The sequence below is a fragment of the Loxodonta africana genome, chromosome 7, assembly GCF_030014295.1.
Source record: "Loxodonta africana isolate mLoxAfr1 chromosome 7, mLoxAfr1.hap2, whole genome shotgun sequence".
Lineage (NCBI taxonomy): Eukaryota > Metazoa > Chordata > Mammalia > Proboscidea > Elephantidae > Loxodonta > Loxodonta africana.
The window spans coordinates 112,706,127-112,723,652 of record NC_087348.1 but is presented as its reverse complement, the minus strand read 5'-3'; the positions used below and the strand labels follow the sequence as shown (position 1 = coordinate 112,723,652).

The following is a 17,526-nucleotide window of genomic DNA, read 5'->3' as shown; positions in this document are numbered from 1 at the left end:
TACTGAGTTAAAGCAAGAATTCGTGAGTTTACTTAACTCAGATGTAGTTTGAAAAGTGATAATGCTTTTGCTTCAAAGTCAAGTCAGTTATTTGCCAATGTGGATGTGAATATTCAGGAAAGATGATTCTTTAGGACTTGATTCAGCTCCTGGAACATTTTCAGGTTTGTTTGGAGCAACTTAGGTATGCAAATTTCCTTTTTCAAGTGTAAATTTGGTGAAATCTAACTACGTATCAGATATTTCTGATGAATACTTAGCATCTGAACTGAGATGTGCTGTATGTGGAAAATACACTTCAGGTTTTGAAGACTTAGTATAAAAAGAAATGTAAAATATGTTACTAATAAATTCTTACATGGATTACATGTTGAAATGATAGTATTTTGGATACATACTGGGTTAAATAAAATATATTATTAACATTAATTTTACCCATAATTTTTTATGTGGCTACTAGAAATTATTTATTTGTGGCTTGCATTATATTTCTATTGGATAATAATTGCTCTAATATCTTAACGATACACTAGTAAACAAAAAGAAATTCAACTTTTTGGCAGAGATGTTAGAAAAAATGCAGAACAGTTTTTTTTTTTTTCATTAACCTCCAATGGGAAATATTGCACATTTTAAAAACGTGTGCAATGTAGCATAGTAAGTAAATAACTGCAATGGAATTAATGTGTATAATGACACATTTCAAGGTTGTAGAAAACCAAGTAAGATGTGATTCACGTGAAAAGTAAGAAGCAGCTGGCACAAAAGTGTGTTGTAAACTAGAGAGAATTTTATGTACTACAAGTGACAGCAATTCGAATTCAAATGGTTGTCTTCTTGCATTCATCTACAAGATGTGAAATACTCTGTCATATGACAATTTTGCAAACAGAGAAGAAAACTTCACTCTAAATACATATACTGGTTATGGTATTATTTACCTCGAATTATTCTCAAGTGGTAAAATATACATTTTTAAAAACAAGTTTAAGGCCCCTCTGTTTAGAAATTTGCAGAATGGTTTAGAGAAGCAGTGATTTTAAACCTTCAAATCAAATATCAGACAGTAAATAATTGGTATCTTCTCATGTTAGTATTTGTCTTGAAGCAAAAAAATAAACAAATAAAATATAAGTAAAATTTGGAAGTAAAACAAAGAGACGATTAAATAAAAGCATTATTTTTAGCAACTTTTTCTAAATGGATAAAAAATAATTAGTGTTTTTGTAGGACTAGAAATCTTGCCTTTCTAGATATCTTAATTTTTTTGTACCAAATGATTTTTCAAAAATCTTTTCATTAGGACTATTATAGATGTGTGTGGTGTGAAACATGCTCCAGAATAATTTGGATTTTTTTTTTTAACATATGTAATTCTTTTGTAAAATATAAAATGCAGATTCTTAGTTTAAATTCAATAATGCTGCCAACAAAGATGAACAGAGGCTCTTTCAAGGAATGCAGGTGTTAAGAGCAGCCATTTTATTCTCTAAGTGAGCAGAAGACAAAAGCTGAAACTTAGCCTAAAAGAATGTTCTTGGACACTATAAATGGGTCCAAATAGAATTCTGTTCAAGGAGATTAGAAGGAGCTGATGTTAGTGAAGGAGCTAAACCTCACAGACGGGTAGAGCCAGACTTGATAACTGGACTAGCTAATGAAATATGTTTCAGCCAAACTAAAGAGGACAGAGAAAAATACATCTGAGCAGAGAACAGATTTCTAGGAACCTGAGCTAAAAAAGACCTCAAGAAGAAAGGTCGAAGCAGAGAACTGCTCAGTCAATGCAGGGTGACCTTAAGCCCAGGGGAGAATGTTTGGGAAGTACCCCCAAAATAATCTCCTTATTTATTGAACGTGATCCTGGCACAGACTTCAGCAGGACAAACACAGCTACAGAATATAGTTCTCTTTGACTCAGGGCCAGAAGGCATGACCAGCTGACCTGTGTCTAGGTGGGTAAATGGGAAGGAGAGATCCTTATTGGAACCCGTAGCCATGCAAACCCAGCTCAGACAGGACCAGAAGGGCTGGCTGGCAAAATAAACACTAGAAGCCACCTGGACAACCTCTAGAGCAGAAGAGTAGGGGCTGAGATTATATCATAGCAAAACCAGAAAAAACGCCATCAATACCTTTTCTATTTCCAGACATTTTATGGCTTCCTCAGTGTTTAGTGTTTGTGGTTTGGCTTGGTTTGTTTGTTTACCCAGATCTGTGTTCTTACATGTGTCAGAATCTCACTTCACAAAAACACACACACACATGCAACAAACAAAGCTGGAGTTTGAAATGGGGACATGAAGGAAGGAAGGTTGTACTTCCCTTTGAAATACCAGAAAATGGGAGAAGCTGGGAGCCTTATGTTCTGTCCCCTTGTGTTCTTGGGAGAAAAGGAACAGAAAAGAGTAGATGCTAGCAGAGAAAGAGATCAAAGGACTAATCTCATAGATAATCCATATGTAATGCTGCAAGGTGGGGGGATGAAGAGTTGGCCTAGGACTAAGAAACAGCCCTGGCCTGGGAGTTTAAGTGGCAGAAGATTCTGGGGGGTGGGGGGGTACCCCAGGTAAGTAACAAATATGCTTAGGTAAACCAAATTCGCTGCCATCAAATCAATTCCAGCCCATAGCAACCATATAGGACAGAGTAGAACTGCCCCATGGGGTTTCCAATAAGTGGCTGGTAGATTCCCACTGCCAACCTTTTGCTCTTAACCATTGTGCTACCAGGGCTCCATGCTTAGATAGTCACCTCAAAAAGTGTATTTTAGCACAGGGAGAGAAAAGAAGGGGCCAAGAGATGGGCCAGTTGTCACAGAGGAATTAGTAGAGAGAGGCCAAATGTTTAGAGTTGGGAGATAAAACCTAGAATGCGGACATATGTCTCAAGTAACTGGGATATCCATCAATAAAAAATATATATTTAGTAAAGAAATCGGTGATGACCAACTTTAATGAATGCTGTGTAACCTTTCTAATGATTCTAAGAAGTAGAGAGATGAAAAAAAGAAAAATGATTATTGGGTTAGGAAAAAATTAACGCTTGGAAAAACCATCAGTCACATCTGCCAAAGTGGAAGTTACCCACAAAATTTCAGGTTACTACTTGGTAAATGATTCTGATAAGGGCAGCAATGATAAATCATAGGGAATGACCCCTCATGCCTCTCTTTGGAGGTTATCAGATTGTTGAGCCCTTAATCATTTCCTGTATTTCTAACCCAGGGTTCCTGTGAGTCAAAGAGAAACAAGGACAGAGAACAGTGGGGACAGAGGCTGATGGGTGGCTGTGGCTTTTAGACACATAGGTCTGAAAGTGAGTGCTGCTACACTGCACTGGTAATACTTTATTATTATGCTCCTGCAGAACCAAAGTACATTCTAGTAGGCTAAAGTACTTATGGGATTACTGAACTTATTTATCAAGTGAGAATTACTTACTAAGGAAATATGAACTGAATTCACACATGTAATAGAAAATTAGCTTTCCAACCCATATATTTGCTCAGTCAGCATTATACAATTCATGTGCAATATCAGTTGGGGGGGGGGGCGGGAACTTCACCTGGCACTGTCTTTGGTACATTTTCAGTTCTTGTAAGAGCTTCTGATTTTCATCTTGTAGCTTATTTCTGCTTAATGCTATTTCACTCACAGCTGATTTTAATTTTTCAATAATGAACTCATCTCTTTCAGTGGTTTCACAACTAGGATCTGATTCACATATCAGCCGAGGAACTTCAAAACTGTTGTCTTCTATGCACTGTTTTTTACCATTTAGTTGAATTTGGTAACTCTGTGCCTGTTTCTGAGAAATATGAAAACCAGGTAAATTAAATGAATATCATATAGAAGCTTATATAAAGCTCAAGAACGACAGAAAAGAATTAGGGAAAACATCTTAATATGTTATTAGATAAAATCTGGTGCTTTGTAATTCAGTTTTGTCTTTGTTCTAAAAATGTAATCTCAGCTATCTTAAAGAGAAAATATATTTGTATAAACTCAGAGCAAACATGCAGAGTATGAGTAAGGGGAAAGGCATAGGGAAGTCTTATTAAGAAGGAAAGTCTAGAAGCTCTAAGAGGCAGAAAATGATGAATTCAATAAAAAGTTATTCAAAATGTTTGTATGACCAAAATAACTAACTAAATAAACAAAGTAAAAACTCAGTTTTGGTCCTGCTCTGATTAGGTATTTCCCTTAGCTGGTATTTCTGTCTATAATTAGATTACACGTGGAAAGGCAAAGATACTAATATTCAACCTTTGATTTCTTCTTATTTAGAGATATTGTTAGATAATGTACCTGAAATTGATTACACTTCTCAGATAATAATTTTTGTTGAGCATCTAAAGAAACCAGATGTGTCTGATACAGTATTTCCTGCTTGTCCCATTCTCTTGACTTTGCTCTAAATTCCTTTTAAAAGAGGGGAACAAACATAAAGAGAAGTATTTATTTTAAAGCACAGTGAATGGGGCTTCTTTCCCTTGCACAGTCACATTCTGAGAAAAAAGTAAGTCTATTCTTTCCTCATTAGGAAACAAAAAAGTATTAATTCGCTCATCTCGAATTTATTACTAAATATACATTTTAAGTTATGTTAGGAAAATATAGAATTTGTACTTAAATATTTTCTTTGCTAAAAATGTGAAAAGTCTCTCTGATAACAAATGCTGATTGCTAATGAAGGAGCTTCAAACCACTTTTTGCATCAACCAGTTCTTCCTTCTATTTCCTGGGGCTGATAACAGAAGTGTTTCCCTTCCTTTTCTTCTCTACACTCACTCACTGAGTTTGTTCCTTTCAAAGCTACCATCCAGTATGAAGCCAAAGTCAACTCAGTCTCAGGAACAGAAGAACCATCTCAGCCCTCTTTGAGGCAGTTTCAACTGGACCAGGCTCAGCTGGGAAGGAAGAGGTGGAACTGGCTCAATGCAGCATACTAAGTTAAGTTTTTGCTCAAGGAGTGTATTCACGGGGCATGATTATCAGCTCGCACCTTAATAACAGAAGACATGGCTTGGAGGATGCCAAAAATAAACTTCACTGCTTCCCAGTTTTGTTGAGGGCTGGTCATTATATCTTATCTTTCTGTCCAGGCTATAAGCAACCTGGATACAGCATTGCTTTTGCATTGCTCACAGTGCCTGGCAAAGTGTCAGGTACCACTTATATAACCTGAATATAAAAAACAAAAGCGTGGTACTAATATTTCCTAGAATTTAAACATTTCTCACTAAATTTTGCAAAGAAAACACAGTTGAAATAAATTCCATAGCTACTAAGTTCATGGTCATATATTATTGCATATAGATACATGGCATAAATTGTATCCAATCATCAATTTCATAATTTTTATTGAGCACAATTTGTCCACTAGGAACCAGAGCCTGTGTCCGCCAGGCACTGTGATAGAGCTAGGAAGGAAGACAATTTGGAAATATTTTGTGATGAAAAGAACCCATTTTTGAAAGGGAAAAAAAAAAAGCCATATATAGTAAAGTAGCGGAAATGTATCTATAAACAAATAATTTTACTGTATGAAAAGTACAAACATAGTATCGCATAAAAGGCATACAGGGGATGGTGTGATTATTTCAGCCATCGTGATAATATGTAAAATTGGAAGATGGTTCATTTGGCCCAGGTGATTTGTATTATTTTGAAGATGGCTGAAATGACCAGATTGGCTATGACTAGAAAATAAATATACTGATTCAGAGAATGAAAGCTACATATTGCTTAAAATGGGAACAACATGGCATTTCATATTTTCTGTACAGAAATTATTTTAAAGAACATTTGAGGAAATTTTCATTTTATAAATCCACAAGACCCAAAACAATTAGTGAATGAAGGCTATAAATTAGGAGGCTTTCATAAGTAATTAAAGGTGACCTGAAATTGAGTGACAGTAATAAGGTTGGAGAAACATGGATAGACCCCCCTCTTAAATATATAATAATACCTTATGATAAAGAAATGACGTTTACTAGGCTAAATGGAGACAGTTCTTTTAAAGTTATTGACTGTGATTCTGACACTCAAAATAAAAATTAGGTATATGAAAACAAGATCCTCAAGAGTGACAAATTTACACAACTAGGCTGTGTAGAAAATAGATAACATTTTTAAATCAACATAATCTGGATCAAAAAATAATTTCTGTTTACTTCTAATTTAGACAGGAGTCCTTGGAGTCAGAAGTTAAAACATGGGCAAGGTTGACTTAAGCAGTTCATAACTTTCGGAAGATACTAATATTTAGTATCACCCACCCAACAACCTCAAATAGTCTTGAGAATAAATATTCCTTTTGGAGGACGCAGGAGTACTAACCTCAACTTCTTACAAATTCTATAATAGGTAGAAATGAGGCCAAGAATGAGGCCAAGCAAGGCTAAAAATGTATGTCACAGACACATCAGCAGGTGTATAACAGTCCCAGCTTCCTTGACCTTAACAGATGTATTGGTTTCAAGACTAGGGAGCCAGCACAATATATCCAGTAGCTATGGGGCCATGCAAAAACTTAGAGAGCTTCATAAAGCTTTCCGTATAGACTAGGGGTTCAGCCCACATTTCTGAGGGTCAGCAGGCTTGCCTTAAAGCTCCAAATAAGTTCTCCATGGCTGGAAGACCTTTTCTGGGTCTTTAAGGTTGAAAATGGGTCAGGGTCATTAAAAATTAGAGTTTCTGATAGAAGCTATGTTATACGAAAAAAATCCCTCCACAAAATATTGAGTACAAGTAACATTTCTTGAGTAACTTCTGTACATCAGGAACTCTACAAAACCTCCACTCCTGTAGGAGTTTTTCATATTTTATATGAAAATTCTCATACTTACATAAAAACAGAGTAAAAGAAGCCCCCATGTACCCTTTGCTCAGTTTCAACTACCATCAACTTTTTGGTATTTATTTTACCTATCTTCCTATCCTTTTTTGTTGGAGTATTTTAACGCAATTTCCAGACCTCGTATATTTTTACCCTTAAATATTTCAAGTATGCATCTAAATTTATATACATGTATGTGTGTGTGTGTTTGTGTGTGTTTCTTCCATAAGCACAATGTCACCTATAAGGTATTTTAAACTCCATTTACTAATGGAAGCTCTATAAGGCTAATAACTTGCCTAAAGGTCACAGGGCAAATAAATGAGCTGGTCAGGGCCGTTTTAAGTTATAAATTGTAGTGTTCTTTCCACTACTACATGCTGCTTTCCATTGCTCTAATACTAGGCCAGTGTATAAATATCTGTCCCAAAGAAAAAACATGATTAGAAGTAGACTGAAACTGGGACGGTCCATCTCTTCCACATTAATTTTTCTGATGGTTACAAGTAAAAACAGGGACATGAAGAATCTCCATAATTACACAGGTTAAACTGTATCTATACGTTGTGTGTTTTAAATTTTTTATATGAAGTCCTTACGATATCAAATCATATTTTGCAACTAATTTTCACTAAAATTTCATGAGGTATATTTTATGGAAATATTCAGTTTCCTAGATGTAAAATGCATACCCACAAACTATTTATAATTAAAGTTTTTTTTTTTTCTCGTTTGAAAAATGTATATGAACCTGGTTTTCCTGCAAAACCCCTACCATGAAAAGTCAGTCAAATGACAAACGAGTTGGTTGATCTCTGCATTTCCAGTGAAAGCACACGTGTGTGATGATGCACAGCTTTGGTCATCTTTTATCAGATCAGCAGATCTCTGAGAAGAGTTTGGTTACCCCACTGCAAGAGACAGGGGTGCCACACGGTGCACTATCCTAGAAGGTCAACTTTACTGAGTGGTAGTAACTTTGTATTTAAAAACTGTATGTAATTCTGCAGAATATAAAAATCGCAGGATTTTTAAAGATAAAACACAAAACTTCCTAGGAAGTTCCCATAATAGGCTGTTTTGGGGCTGTGATCCAAACTTTGTTTTTTTTTCCAGCTCTTAAAGATCTCTTAGAGGAAAAGTTAGAGAAGATATGACAAATGAGACAGGGCAATGACAATTAGATAGGAGGAGGAAGGGGCAACTCTGGACTGGACATGAGCAGTAAGAGAAAGAAGAGACCAAATACTCCCAAGAGGTTTCTAGCTGGGGCAGCTGGGAGGTACAGAATCATTACCTTTCAATGAACTGGAAGAAACTGAAATCATAGGCTGGGAGAGGGGGAGTGCGAGGCTTTAGGGCTGGAGAATGAAAGCAATTGAATAGATAACAGTCAATTAAAAATATTAGTTGAGCAGCACTGGGGACCTGGATAAGGTTGGATAATAGGGATTTGTGGTAGAATCTATCTGCTGGCAGAATTTATAGGAATTTATTGCAGAATCCATAAGGTCACTATGAGTCAGATTCGACTTGATGGCAAGGGGTTTGGTTTTGGTTTTTCTATCTGCTGTTACATGACTTGAGACAGGAATACCCAAGAACATAGAGAAGAAAAATACCTAGTTTGTTTTTCTCAAGGTCAGAAACAGTGGAAAGTTAAGAAGATAAGAAGGACAGCCACGACATAGTATAACTTTTTAAGAGACTGAGATTTTAGAAATTCTGGGTGATACGGGGTACCTAAATTGGAGTGTCACTACCTCTTTAAAGAAAAAACCCTGAAACCTCAAGCCCTGTTCTGAAAACTGTTATGACGCTTCACTGGGATTTAACAATCTAATAGTTAAAGCGCCATTAAAAGATTTATTAAATTTTCGCTTTAACTGACCCCAGGGGTGTCCTTCAATTTCACTCAACATCTGCAGTTTCTTTGAGCTGTTTTTTCTGGCACTCCCAAAATGCTGATATATACAAGATGTATAAATCAAAGTGATATTTTAATTCACTAAGTGCCTGAAGGGAAGGTGCACTAAGAAAATATATTCAATAAAAAGTTGATTTTTAATGGTGTTTGTTACCACAGCTGTACAAACCATTGTGTGCACTAAAGACAAATAACCCCAAACAACAACAACAACAGTAAAAATCAATCTCTAATACACATGAAGAAACTAAGAAAATATATCTCACCTCTAGTTTCTCATTCAAACTGCCCAGTTCAAATGGGATTTCTTCTTTGGGGTTCGGTAATTCTTTTCGTCGAACTTTGTTTTGTTTCATCTGGTGTAACCTTAGCTTTTCAAAACTATTTGTCAGTTTGGAAAACTGTAAAAAATAGACAGTGTTAACATTTTAGTCTTACCAGTTATTTCTAACTTGACTTCACTATAGCTCTTTTTTTGTATACCTCTTTGAAAATTTAAGTCATGATTAGAAAATGCACTAAAGCTTAAATGTTCCAATTAGTGAAGATAGAACCAGTTATTAAAACTAAATTATTGGAGCTGAGCACGATTCAGCTTTCATGTAAATTTGGGACTTCATTAACTGCACAGTCAAACAGTGACCCACTTGATAAATGTTCTGTTCAGTTTTGTTTTAACCATATGTAGCAAAGCTCACACTTAAAAAAAAAAAAAACACTTTTTTTTCTTGCTTTTATTTAGTGCCATCTTGTGTTGACAATGTCAATTTCGGTAACTTGATCTATAAAATACCCTGCTTATACTTTAATATGGAGCCCTGGTGGTGCAGCGGTTAAGAGTCTGGCTGCTAACAAAAAGGTCAGCAATTGGAACCCACCAGCTGCACCTTGGAAACTAATGGAGCGGTTCTACCCTGTCCTATAGGGTCGCTATGAATTGGAATCAACTCGATGGGAATGGGAATGGGTTATACATTAATCAAGAAAAACAAAAACTTAATTTAAAAGATATAAATGATGTAAATAATATGAAGATACAAGTTTAAATAAAAAATTATTTAATCCTTTTCTTACCAATAATTCTTTTTATCAGTTATAGTCTGTATTTTTTCCCATTTCTTGGATTAAATAATGGATTAAATGAAGCATAATATATCAACATCTGTTAGGAAATTTCTATATAACTCTTTCCAATTTTTTTTTAACTTTTTATTTTGAAGTAGTTATAGACTCAGAGGAAGTTGCAAAGATATTACAGAGAGGTTCTGTGTCCCCTTCATCCTGTTTCCCCAATATGTACATCTTATGTAACTGTGGTACGATATCAAAACCAGGAAACTGACATAAATACAGTATGTGTGTATAGTTCTATGCCATTTTATCACCTATGCAGATTCATAAAGAAGCCCTGGCGGTGCCATGGTTAAGTGTTTGGCTGCTAACTAAAAGGTCGGTGGTTTGAATCCACCAGCCCCTCCACAGGAGAAAAGAACTGGCAATCTGCTCCTGTGAAGACGGCAGCCTAGGAAGCCCTTTGGGGCAGTTCTGTTCTGTCCTGTAGGGTTGCTGGGTCGGAATCCTACTACAACGTAGATTTGTGTGACCACAGCCGTGATCAAGCTACCGAGAGGTTGGCAGCTCAAACCCCCTAGCCACTCTGTGGGACAAAGATGTGGCAGTCTGCTTCCTTAAAGATTTACAACCTTAGAAACCCTATGGGCAGTTCTACTCTGTCCTATAGGGCTGCTTTCAGTTGGAACTGATTCAGCGGCAGTCGGTATTTTGAGTGTATCTCTTTGCACAGATTCTTTTTAGTGGTTGCTCTGTTTTGATTTCCCTTTCATTCCTGAGGGCATTTTCTCTGAGTATAGAATTGTGGGTTGACAGTTCTGTTCTTTCAGAACTTGAAAAATGTTGGGCCACTATCTCTGGCATCCGTGGATTCCTGTGAGAAATTTGCTGACATCTGAATTGTTTTTCGTCTATACATAAAGCATCATCTTCTCTTGCCGCTTTCAAGATTTTAAATTTTCTTTAGCTTCAGATCTTTGACTATGATTTGTCTTGGTGTGCATTTCTTTGAGTGTATCCTGACTGGGTTTGCTCAGATTCTTGAATCTGTAGATTCATGTCTTTTGTAAATTTTGGAACTTTTCAGCCATTATTTCTTAGCATACTTTTTTTATACCCACCCTCAGTCTTTTTTTCATTCTGGGACTCTGATGACACAAATTTTAGATGTTTTGTTATAGACCCACATGTCCCTGAGGTTGTGGTCATTTTTTTTTTTTTCTTTTTTCATTTTACTTTACCTCCTTTGTTCAGATTGGCAAATTTCTGTTGGTCTATCTTCCAGCTCACTGATTCTTTCCTCAGGTCTCTCCATTAGGCTACTGAGTTCATTTATTGAGTTTCTTAGTTTGGTCATTGAATTTTTCTGTTTTAAAATTTCCAACGGATTTTTCTTTATATCTTTTATTTCTTTGCTGAGACTTTCTAATTTTTCATTTGTTTAAAGCATATTTTAATTACCCATTGAAAAATATTTTTGATGGCTGCTTTAACATTCTCATCAGATAAATCTGACATCTGTATCATCTTGGTGTTCATATCTGTTGATTGTCTTTTCTCATCCTAGGGATCTTCCTGGTTCTTGGTATGATGCATGCTTTTCTAGCGAAGCCTGGACATTTTGGATATTGGGTTTTGAGATTCCGGATCTCATTTAAATCTTGTATTTTAGCAGTCCTAGATAGGGTCGCTATGAGTCGGAATCGACTCAACGGCAGTGGGTTTGGTTTGGTTTGGATTTATCCTGACAATACTCCAGCAGGAGGAGTGGAGGTGCCACCTCATTACTGACAAGTGGTAGTGGTAGTCCATGTTCTCAACTTGGCCTCTGTGACACCTAGGGGGAGGGGCTCCTCATTACTGCTGGGTAGAAATTGAGGGTCCCCACTAGTCCTTTGCTGATACCACTTTGGTTGGGAGAGGAGGGATGCCTCATACTCCTTCCCACATGGCCTCTAGCAGCACCATGTAATATGATGGCCTCATTACTATTGGGAGTGGTGAATATCCTGACTCTCCCCTAGGCCAGTGGGAATGGGGAGGGGTGCATCATTAATACAAGGTAAAGGTGGAACTCCAAGCTCCCCACATAATCTCCAGTGATACTATGGGTGGAAGAGGGCCTTGTTAAGGCCCCCAGGGGATGAAAGTCTCAGCTCCCTAACAGGCCTTCTCTGACACTGCCCCAGTGGGTTGTGGCGGTCTGGAGGGCGGGGCTTGGGCCTAATGAGGGTAGAAATCTAGGTTTTCCACCATACAAAGTCAAATACATAGAATTTTTCTTTTTATTTTTCTCTTCCTCCCTCCTTCACTAACTCCTTTCTTGCCTTCCTTTTATCCAGTGAAGAAAAAATAAAGAAGCAAAGACAGAAAGAAAGGTGGCAGAAAACCACAATATAAGCAGGTGGCAGTTCTCTAAACAAATACGTAGTATTTTTAAATTATATTCCATGGAATACCTGTTACAGGGTATTAGTAGGTTTCAGTTTAAAAAACAAAATGGGGTCTATGGTCAAATATGTTTGTAAAATGATTACATGTGTTTCTTAAATGCAGGATTTCTCAAAGCCTATAATATGCTAATATGCACTGTCAATCTCCAAAAGTGAAGAAAAAGTAAACAGAATTTCTCAAGCTCTCAGTATTAGTGTTCCACAGAAAAATTGTTGTGAAATTTCCATAAAAATATTTTTGGTTAGCATTAAAAACCATCTAGCAGCCAAGTAATAAAAACAGTCAGATTTGCAAAGCATCAAATGGCAAGGATTCATACATTAAATGACTACTCAACATCTGTAAACTAGGTCCAAAACTTTATAAAAACAGAAGTAAAAGAAAAAGAAAGAAAATTGAGATTTGGTAAGCAATTATTGAACTAATGTAATATAAATCAGATGTTATCTACTTGTATCTAGATTTCTTTATTTTTACAAGCTTAGTTCGGATGTGATCTCTTTGTTTATACTGAAAAACTACAATGATTAAATATTTAGATAGTATTTTAGTAAAGAGCTTTATCTTTATTGAAAAAATAAGGTTGTTGACTTAAGCATTAAATGCTTGGAGTTTCAGTTAGGAAAAACCATTTAAAGTTTCATAATCCAAGCTGGCTGCCATCTAGTGTTGGTTACCTGAATTGCAGGCAAAATGTCCGGATAAACTTAAGAGCTATTCTTGTAACAACACCATACTTGGGCATTACATGTTTCAGATTCCTAACTAAGTGGCTGAATCCCCTCCCTAAAAAGGTATTTAAGGAAGGGTATTAACTACATTAGGCTTCTTTAACTAGATTACCATTTATGGAATCCTTACACTCCAAAAAAGTTGGTTATAAAATAAAAATTCATAAATGGATTAGTTTCTTAGAGTTGTTGTAATTTTGAGGGGAACAAAAACAACACGAATTTATTCTCTCAGAGTTCTGGAAGCCAGAAGTCTGAAACTGAAGTGTTAACAGTGTTGGTTCCTTCTGGAGGCTCTGAGTAGAAATCTGTTCCGTGCCTGTCTCCTAGCTTCTAGTGGTTGCCAGATATCCTTGGGGCTTCTTGGCTTATAAACACATCACTCCAATCTTTGTGTCCATTTTCAAAATGGCCTTCTTCTTCTGTGTATGTCTTCACATGGCATTCTTATAAGGACACCAGTTATTGGATTTAGGGTTCACACTAATTCAGTAGGACCTCATCTTAATTCATTACATTTGCAAAGACCTTATTTCCAAATAAGGTCACATTCTAAGGTTCCAGATAGACATTAAATTTGGGGGGATGGCATTAATTAGCTGAAATAGACTGGTACTGGCTATTTTGAATTGGACAATCATATTGTCTGCTATGCCAGGAATGACAAATTGATCGGGAACTGCATCACATTCATTGTCAAAAAGAACATTTCAAGATCTATCCTGAAGTACAACACTGTCAGTGATAGGATAATATCATACAACTAGAAGGAAGACCAGTTTTAATATGACTATTATTCAAATTTATGTACCAATCACTAATGCCAAAGATGAAGAAATTAAAGATATTTACCAACTTCTGCCATCTGAAATTGATCAAATATGCAATCAAGATGCATCGATAATTACTGGTGATTGGAAGGTGAGAGCTGGAAACAAAGAAGGATCAGTAGCTGGAAGATATGACTTTGGTGAAGAAACAACGCTAGCGATCATATGATAGGATTTTGCAAGACCAACAACTTATTCACTGGAAATACCTTTTTTCAATAACATAGATGGTGGCTATACACATGGACCTCACTGGGTGGACTACACAGAAATCAAATCAAGTATACCTGTGGAAAGAGACCATGGTGAAGCTCAATATCATCAATCAGAACAAGGCCAAGGGCCAACTGCAGAACAGACCATTAATTACTCATACTCAAGTTCGAGTTGAAGGTGAAGAAAATTAAAATAAGTCCAAGAGAGCCAAAGTACAATCCTGAGTATATCCCACCTGAATTTAGAGACCATTTAAAGAACAGCTTTGATGCATTGAGTATTAATAACTAAGGACCAGGAGAGTTGTGGGATGACATCAAGGACATTATGGATGAAGAAAGCAAAAGGTCATTAAAAAGACAGTAAAGAAGGAAAAGACCAAAATGGATGTGAGAAGAGACTCTGAAACTTCTCTTGAATGTACACTAGCTAAAGCAAACAGAAAAAATGATGAAGTAAAAGAGTTGAACAGAAGGTTTCAAAGGGTGGCTCAAAAAGACAAAGTATTATAATGAAATGTACGAAGACCTGGAGTTAGAAAACCAAAGGGGAGGAACATGCTCGACATTTCTCAAGCTGAAAGAACTGAAGAAAAAATTCAAGCCTCGAGATGCAATAGCGAAGGATTCTGTGGACAAAATATTGAACGATGCAGCATGCATCAACAGAAGATGGAAGGAATACACAGAGTCACAATACCAAAAGGAACTGGTTGATGTTCAACCATTTCAGGAGGTAGTATACGATCAAGAACCGATGGTACTGAAGGAAGAAGCCCAAGCTGCACTGAAAGCATTGGCAAAAAACAAGACTCCAGGAATTGACAGAGTACCAACTGAGATATTTCAACAAACGGATACAATGCTGGAAATGTTCACTCATCTATGCCAAGAAATCTGGAAGACAGCTACCTGGCCAATTGACTGGAAGAGATCCATATATGTGCCCATTCCAAAGAAAGGTGATCCAACTGAATGGAAAAACTATTGAACAAACTCATTAACATCACACACAAGAAAATTTTGCTGAAAATAATTCAAAAACAGTTGTATATCGACAGGGAACTGCCAAAATTCAAGCCAGACTCAGATGAGGATGTGAAATGAGGTATATCATTACTGATGTCAGATGGATATTGGCTGAAAGTAGAGAATACCAGAAAGATGAGAACAACGGGATACTGTGTGGTTTAAAAACAGGAAAGGTGTGCATCAGGGTCGTATCCTTTCACCACACTTATTCAGTATAGATGCCAAGCAAATAACCCAAGAAGCTGGACTATATGAAGAGGAATATGGCATAGGGATTGGAGAAAGACTCATTAGCAACCTGCATTATGCAGATGACACAACCTTGCTTGCTGAAATTGAAGGGGACTTGAGGCACTTACTGATGAAGACCAAACACTACAGCCTTCAGTATAGATTACACCCCAGCATAAAGAAAACAAAAATCCTTAGATTTCATTTCATTTGGATCCGCCATCAATGCCCATGGAAGCAACAGTCAAGAAATCAAACAATGTACTGCATTGGGCAAATCCACTGCAAATGACCTCTTTAAAGGGTTAAAAAGAAAAGATGTCATCTCGAAGACTAGAGTGCACCTGACACAAGCCATGTGCCTCATATGCATGGAAAACCTGGAACTGATGCCTCTGAATTATGGTGTTGGTGATGGATATTGAATATACCATGGACTGCCAGGAGAACGAACAAATCTGTTTCGGAAGAAGTGCAGCCAGAATGCTCCTTAGAAACGATGATGGTGAGACTTTGTCTCATGTACTTTGGACATGTTATCAGGAGGGACCAGTCCCTGGAGAAGGACATCATTCTTGGTAAAGTAAGAGGGTCAGCAAAAAAGAAGAAGACCACCAATGAGATGGAGTGACACGGTGGCAGCAACAATGGGCTCAAACATAGCAACGATTGTGAAGATGGCGCAGGACTGGGCAGTGTTTTGTTCTGTTGTATATAGGGTCACCATGAGTCGGAACCAACTCAACAGCACTTAACAACAACAACAATACTAAACCTTGCATAATAATAAACCATATTTCCCATTGATTCATTTACCAAGTTAAGCAAAATTATAACATCTACTGAGTCTGAGATGCTTAGATAATTACTGCTCCATGTGCAGTGGTAATTGCAGCCCAGCGCGGAGGTAGAGGGATAAATAAGAAAGAAATTAGTATCCCTCTCATCACATATTCAGAAACACCTTATCATTTATGAAATAGTTCTAGAAGTGTCAAGGTAATAAAAGATAGTTTTATTTTTTCAGTTCACTATTTCATAATAGCAAACTTTGATATTTTAAATTGCCACAGACTAAAGGACATCCTTATTAGGGAGTGATGATCCCAAAAGGTAATTTTGTTTTTTGTATTTTGTTCACATAATTGTTGTTGCTGTTGTTAGGTGCTGTCGAGTCAGTTCTGACTTACAGAGACCCTATGCACAACAGAACGAAACACTGCCCAGTCCTGAGCCATCCTTACAATCATTCTTATGCTTGAGCTCATTGTTGCAGCCACTGTGTCAATCCACTCGTTGAGGGTCTTCCTCTTTTCCGCTGACCCTGTACTCTGCCAAGCATGATGTCCTTCTCCAGGGACTGATCCTTCCTGACAACATGTCCAAAGTATGTAAGATGCAGTCTTGCCATCTTTGCTTCTAAGGAGCATTCTGGGTGTACTTCTTCCAAGACAGATTTGTTCGTTCTTTTGGCAGTCCATGGTAGATTCAATATTCTTTGCCAACACCACAATTCAAAGGCGTCGATTCTTCTTCGGTCTTCCTTATTCACTGTTCAGCTTTCATATGCGTATGATGCGATTGAAAATACCATGGCTTGGGTCAGGCACACCTTAGTCTTCAAGGTGACATCTTTGCCCTTCAACACTTTAAAGAGGTCCTTTGCAGCAGATTTACCCAATGCAATGCACCTTTTGATTTCTTGACTGCTGCTTCCATGGCTGTTGGTTGTGGATCCAAGTAAAATGAAATCCTTGACAACTTCAATCTTTTCTGCGTTTATCATGATGTTGCTCACTGGTCCAGTTGTGAGGTTTTTTGTTTTCTTTATGTTGAGGTGCAATCCATACTGAAGGCTGTGGTCTTTGATCTTCATTAGTAAGTGCTTCAAGTCTTCTTCACTTTCAGCAAGCAAGGTTGTGTCATCTGCATAACACAGGTTGTTAATGAGTCTTCCTCCAATCCTGATGCCCTGTCCTTCTTTAAAAAGTCCAGCTTCTTGGATTATTTGCTCAGCATACAGATGAAATAGGTATGGTGAAAGAATACAAGCCTGACGCACACCTTTCCTGACTTTAAACCAATCAGTATCCCCTTGTTCTGTCTGAACAACTGCCTCTTGATCTATGTAAAGGTTCCTCATGAGCACAATTAAGTGTTCTGGAATTCCCGTTCTTCACAATGCTATC

At 37.1% G+C, this 17,526-nt stretch overlaps 1 protein-coding gene across 1 annotated transcript in view; it reads right to left on the bottom strand.

Annotated features, from left to right (window-relative positions):
• Positions 1–17,526, bottom strand: part of DEUP1 (deuterosome assembly protein 1) — a 107,648-nt gene that overhangs the window by 50,861 nt on the left and 39,261 nt on the right. Inside the window, exons 7-9 of the mRNA XM_064289542.1 lie at positions 9,040–9,174; positions 4,311–4,424; positions 3,568–3,810 (exon numbers count right to left, since the gene is read on the bottom strand). Of these exons, the coding sequence (XP_064145612.1) occupies positions 3,568–3,810; positions 4,311–4,424; positions 9,040–9,174 (492 nt within the window). The remainder of the gene's footprint in view (positions 1–3,567; positions 3,811–4,310; positions 4,425–9,039; positions 9,175–17,526) is intronic.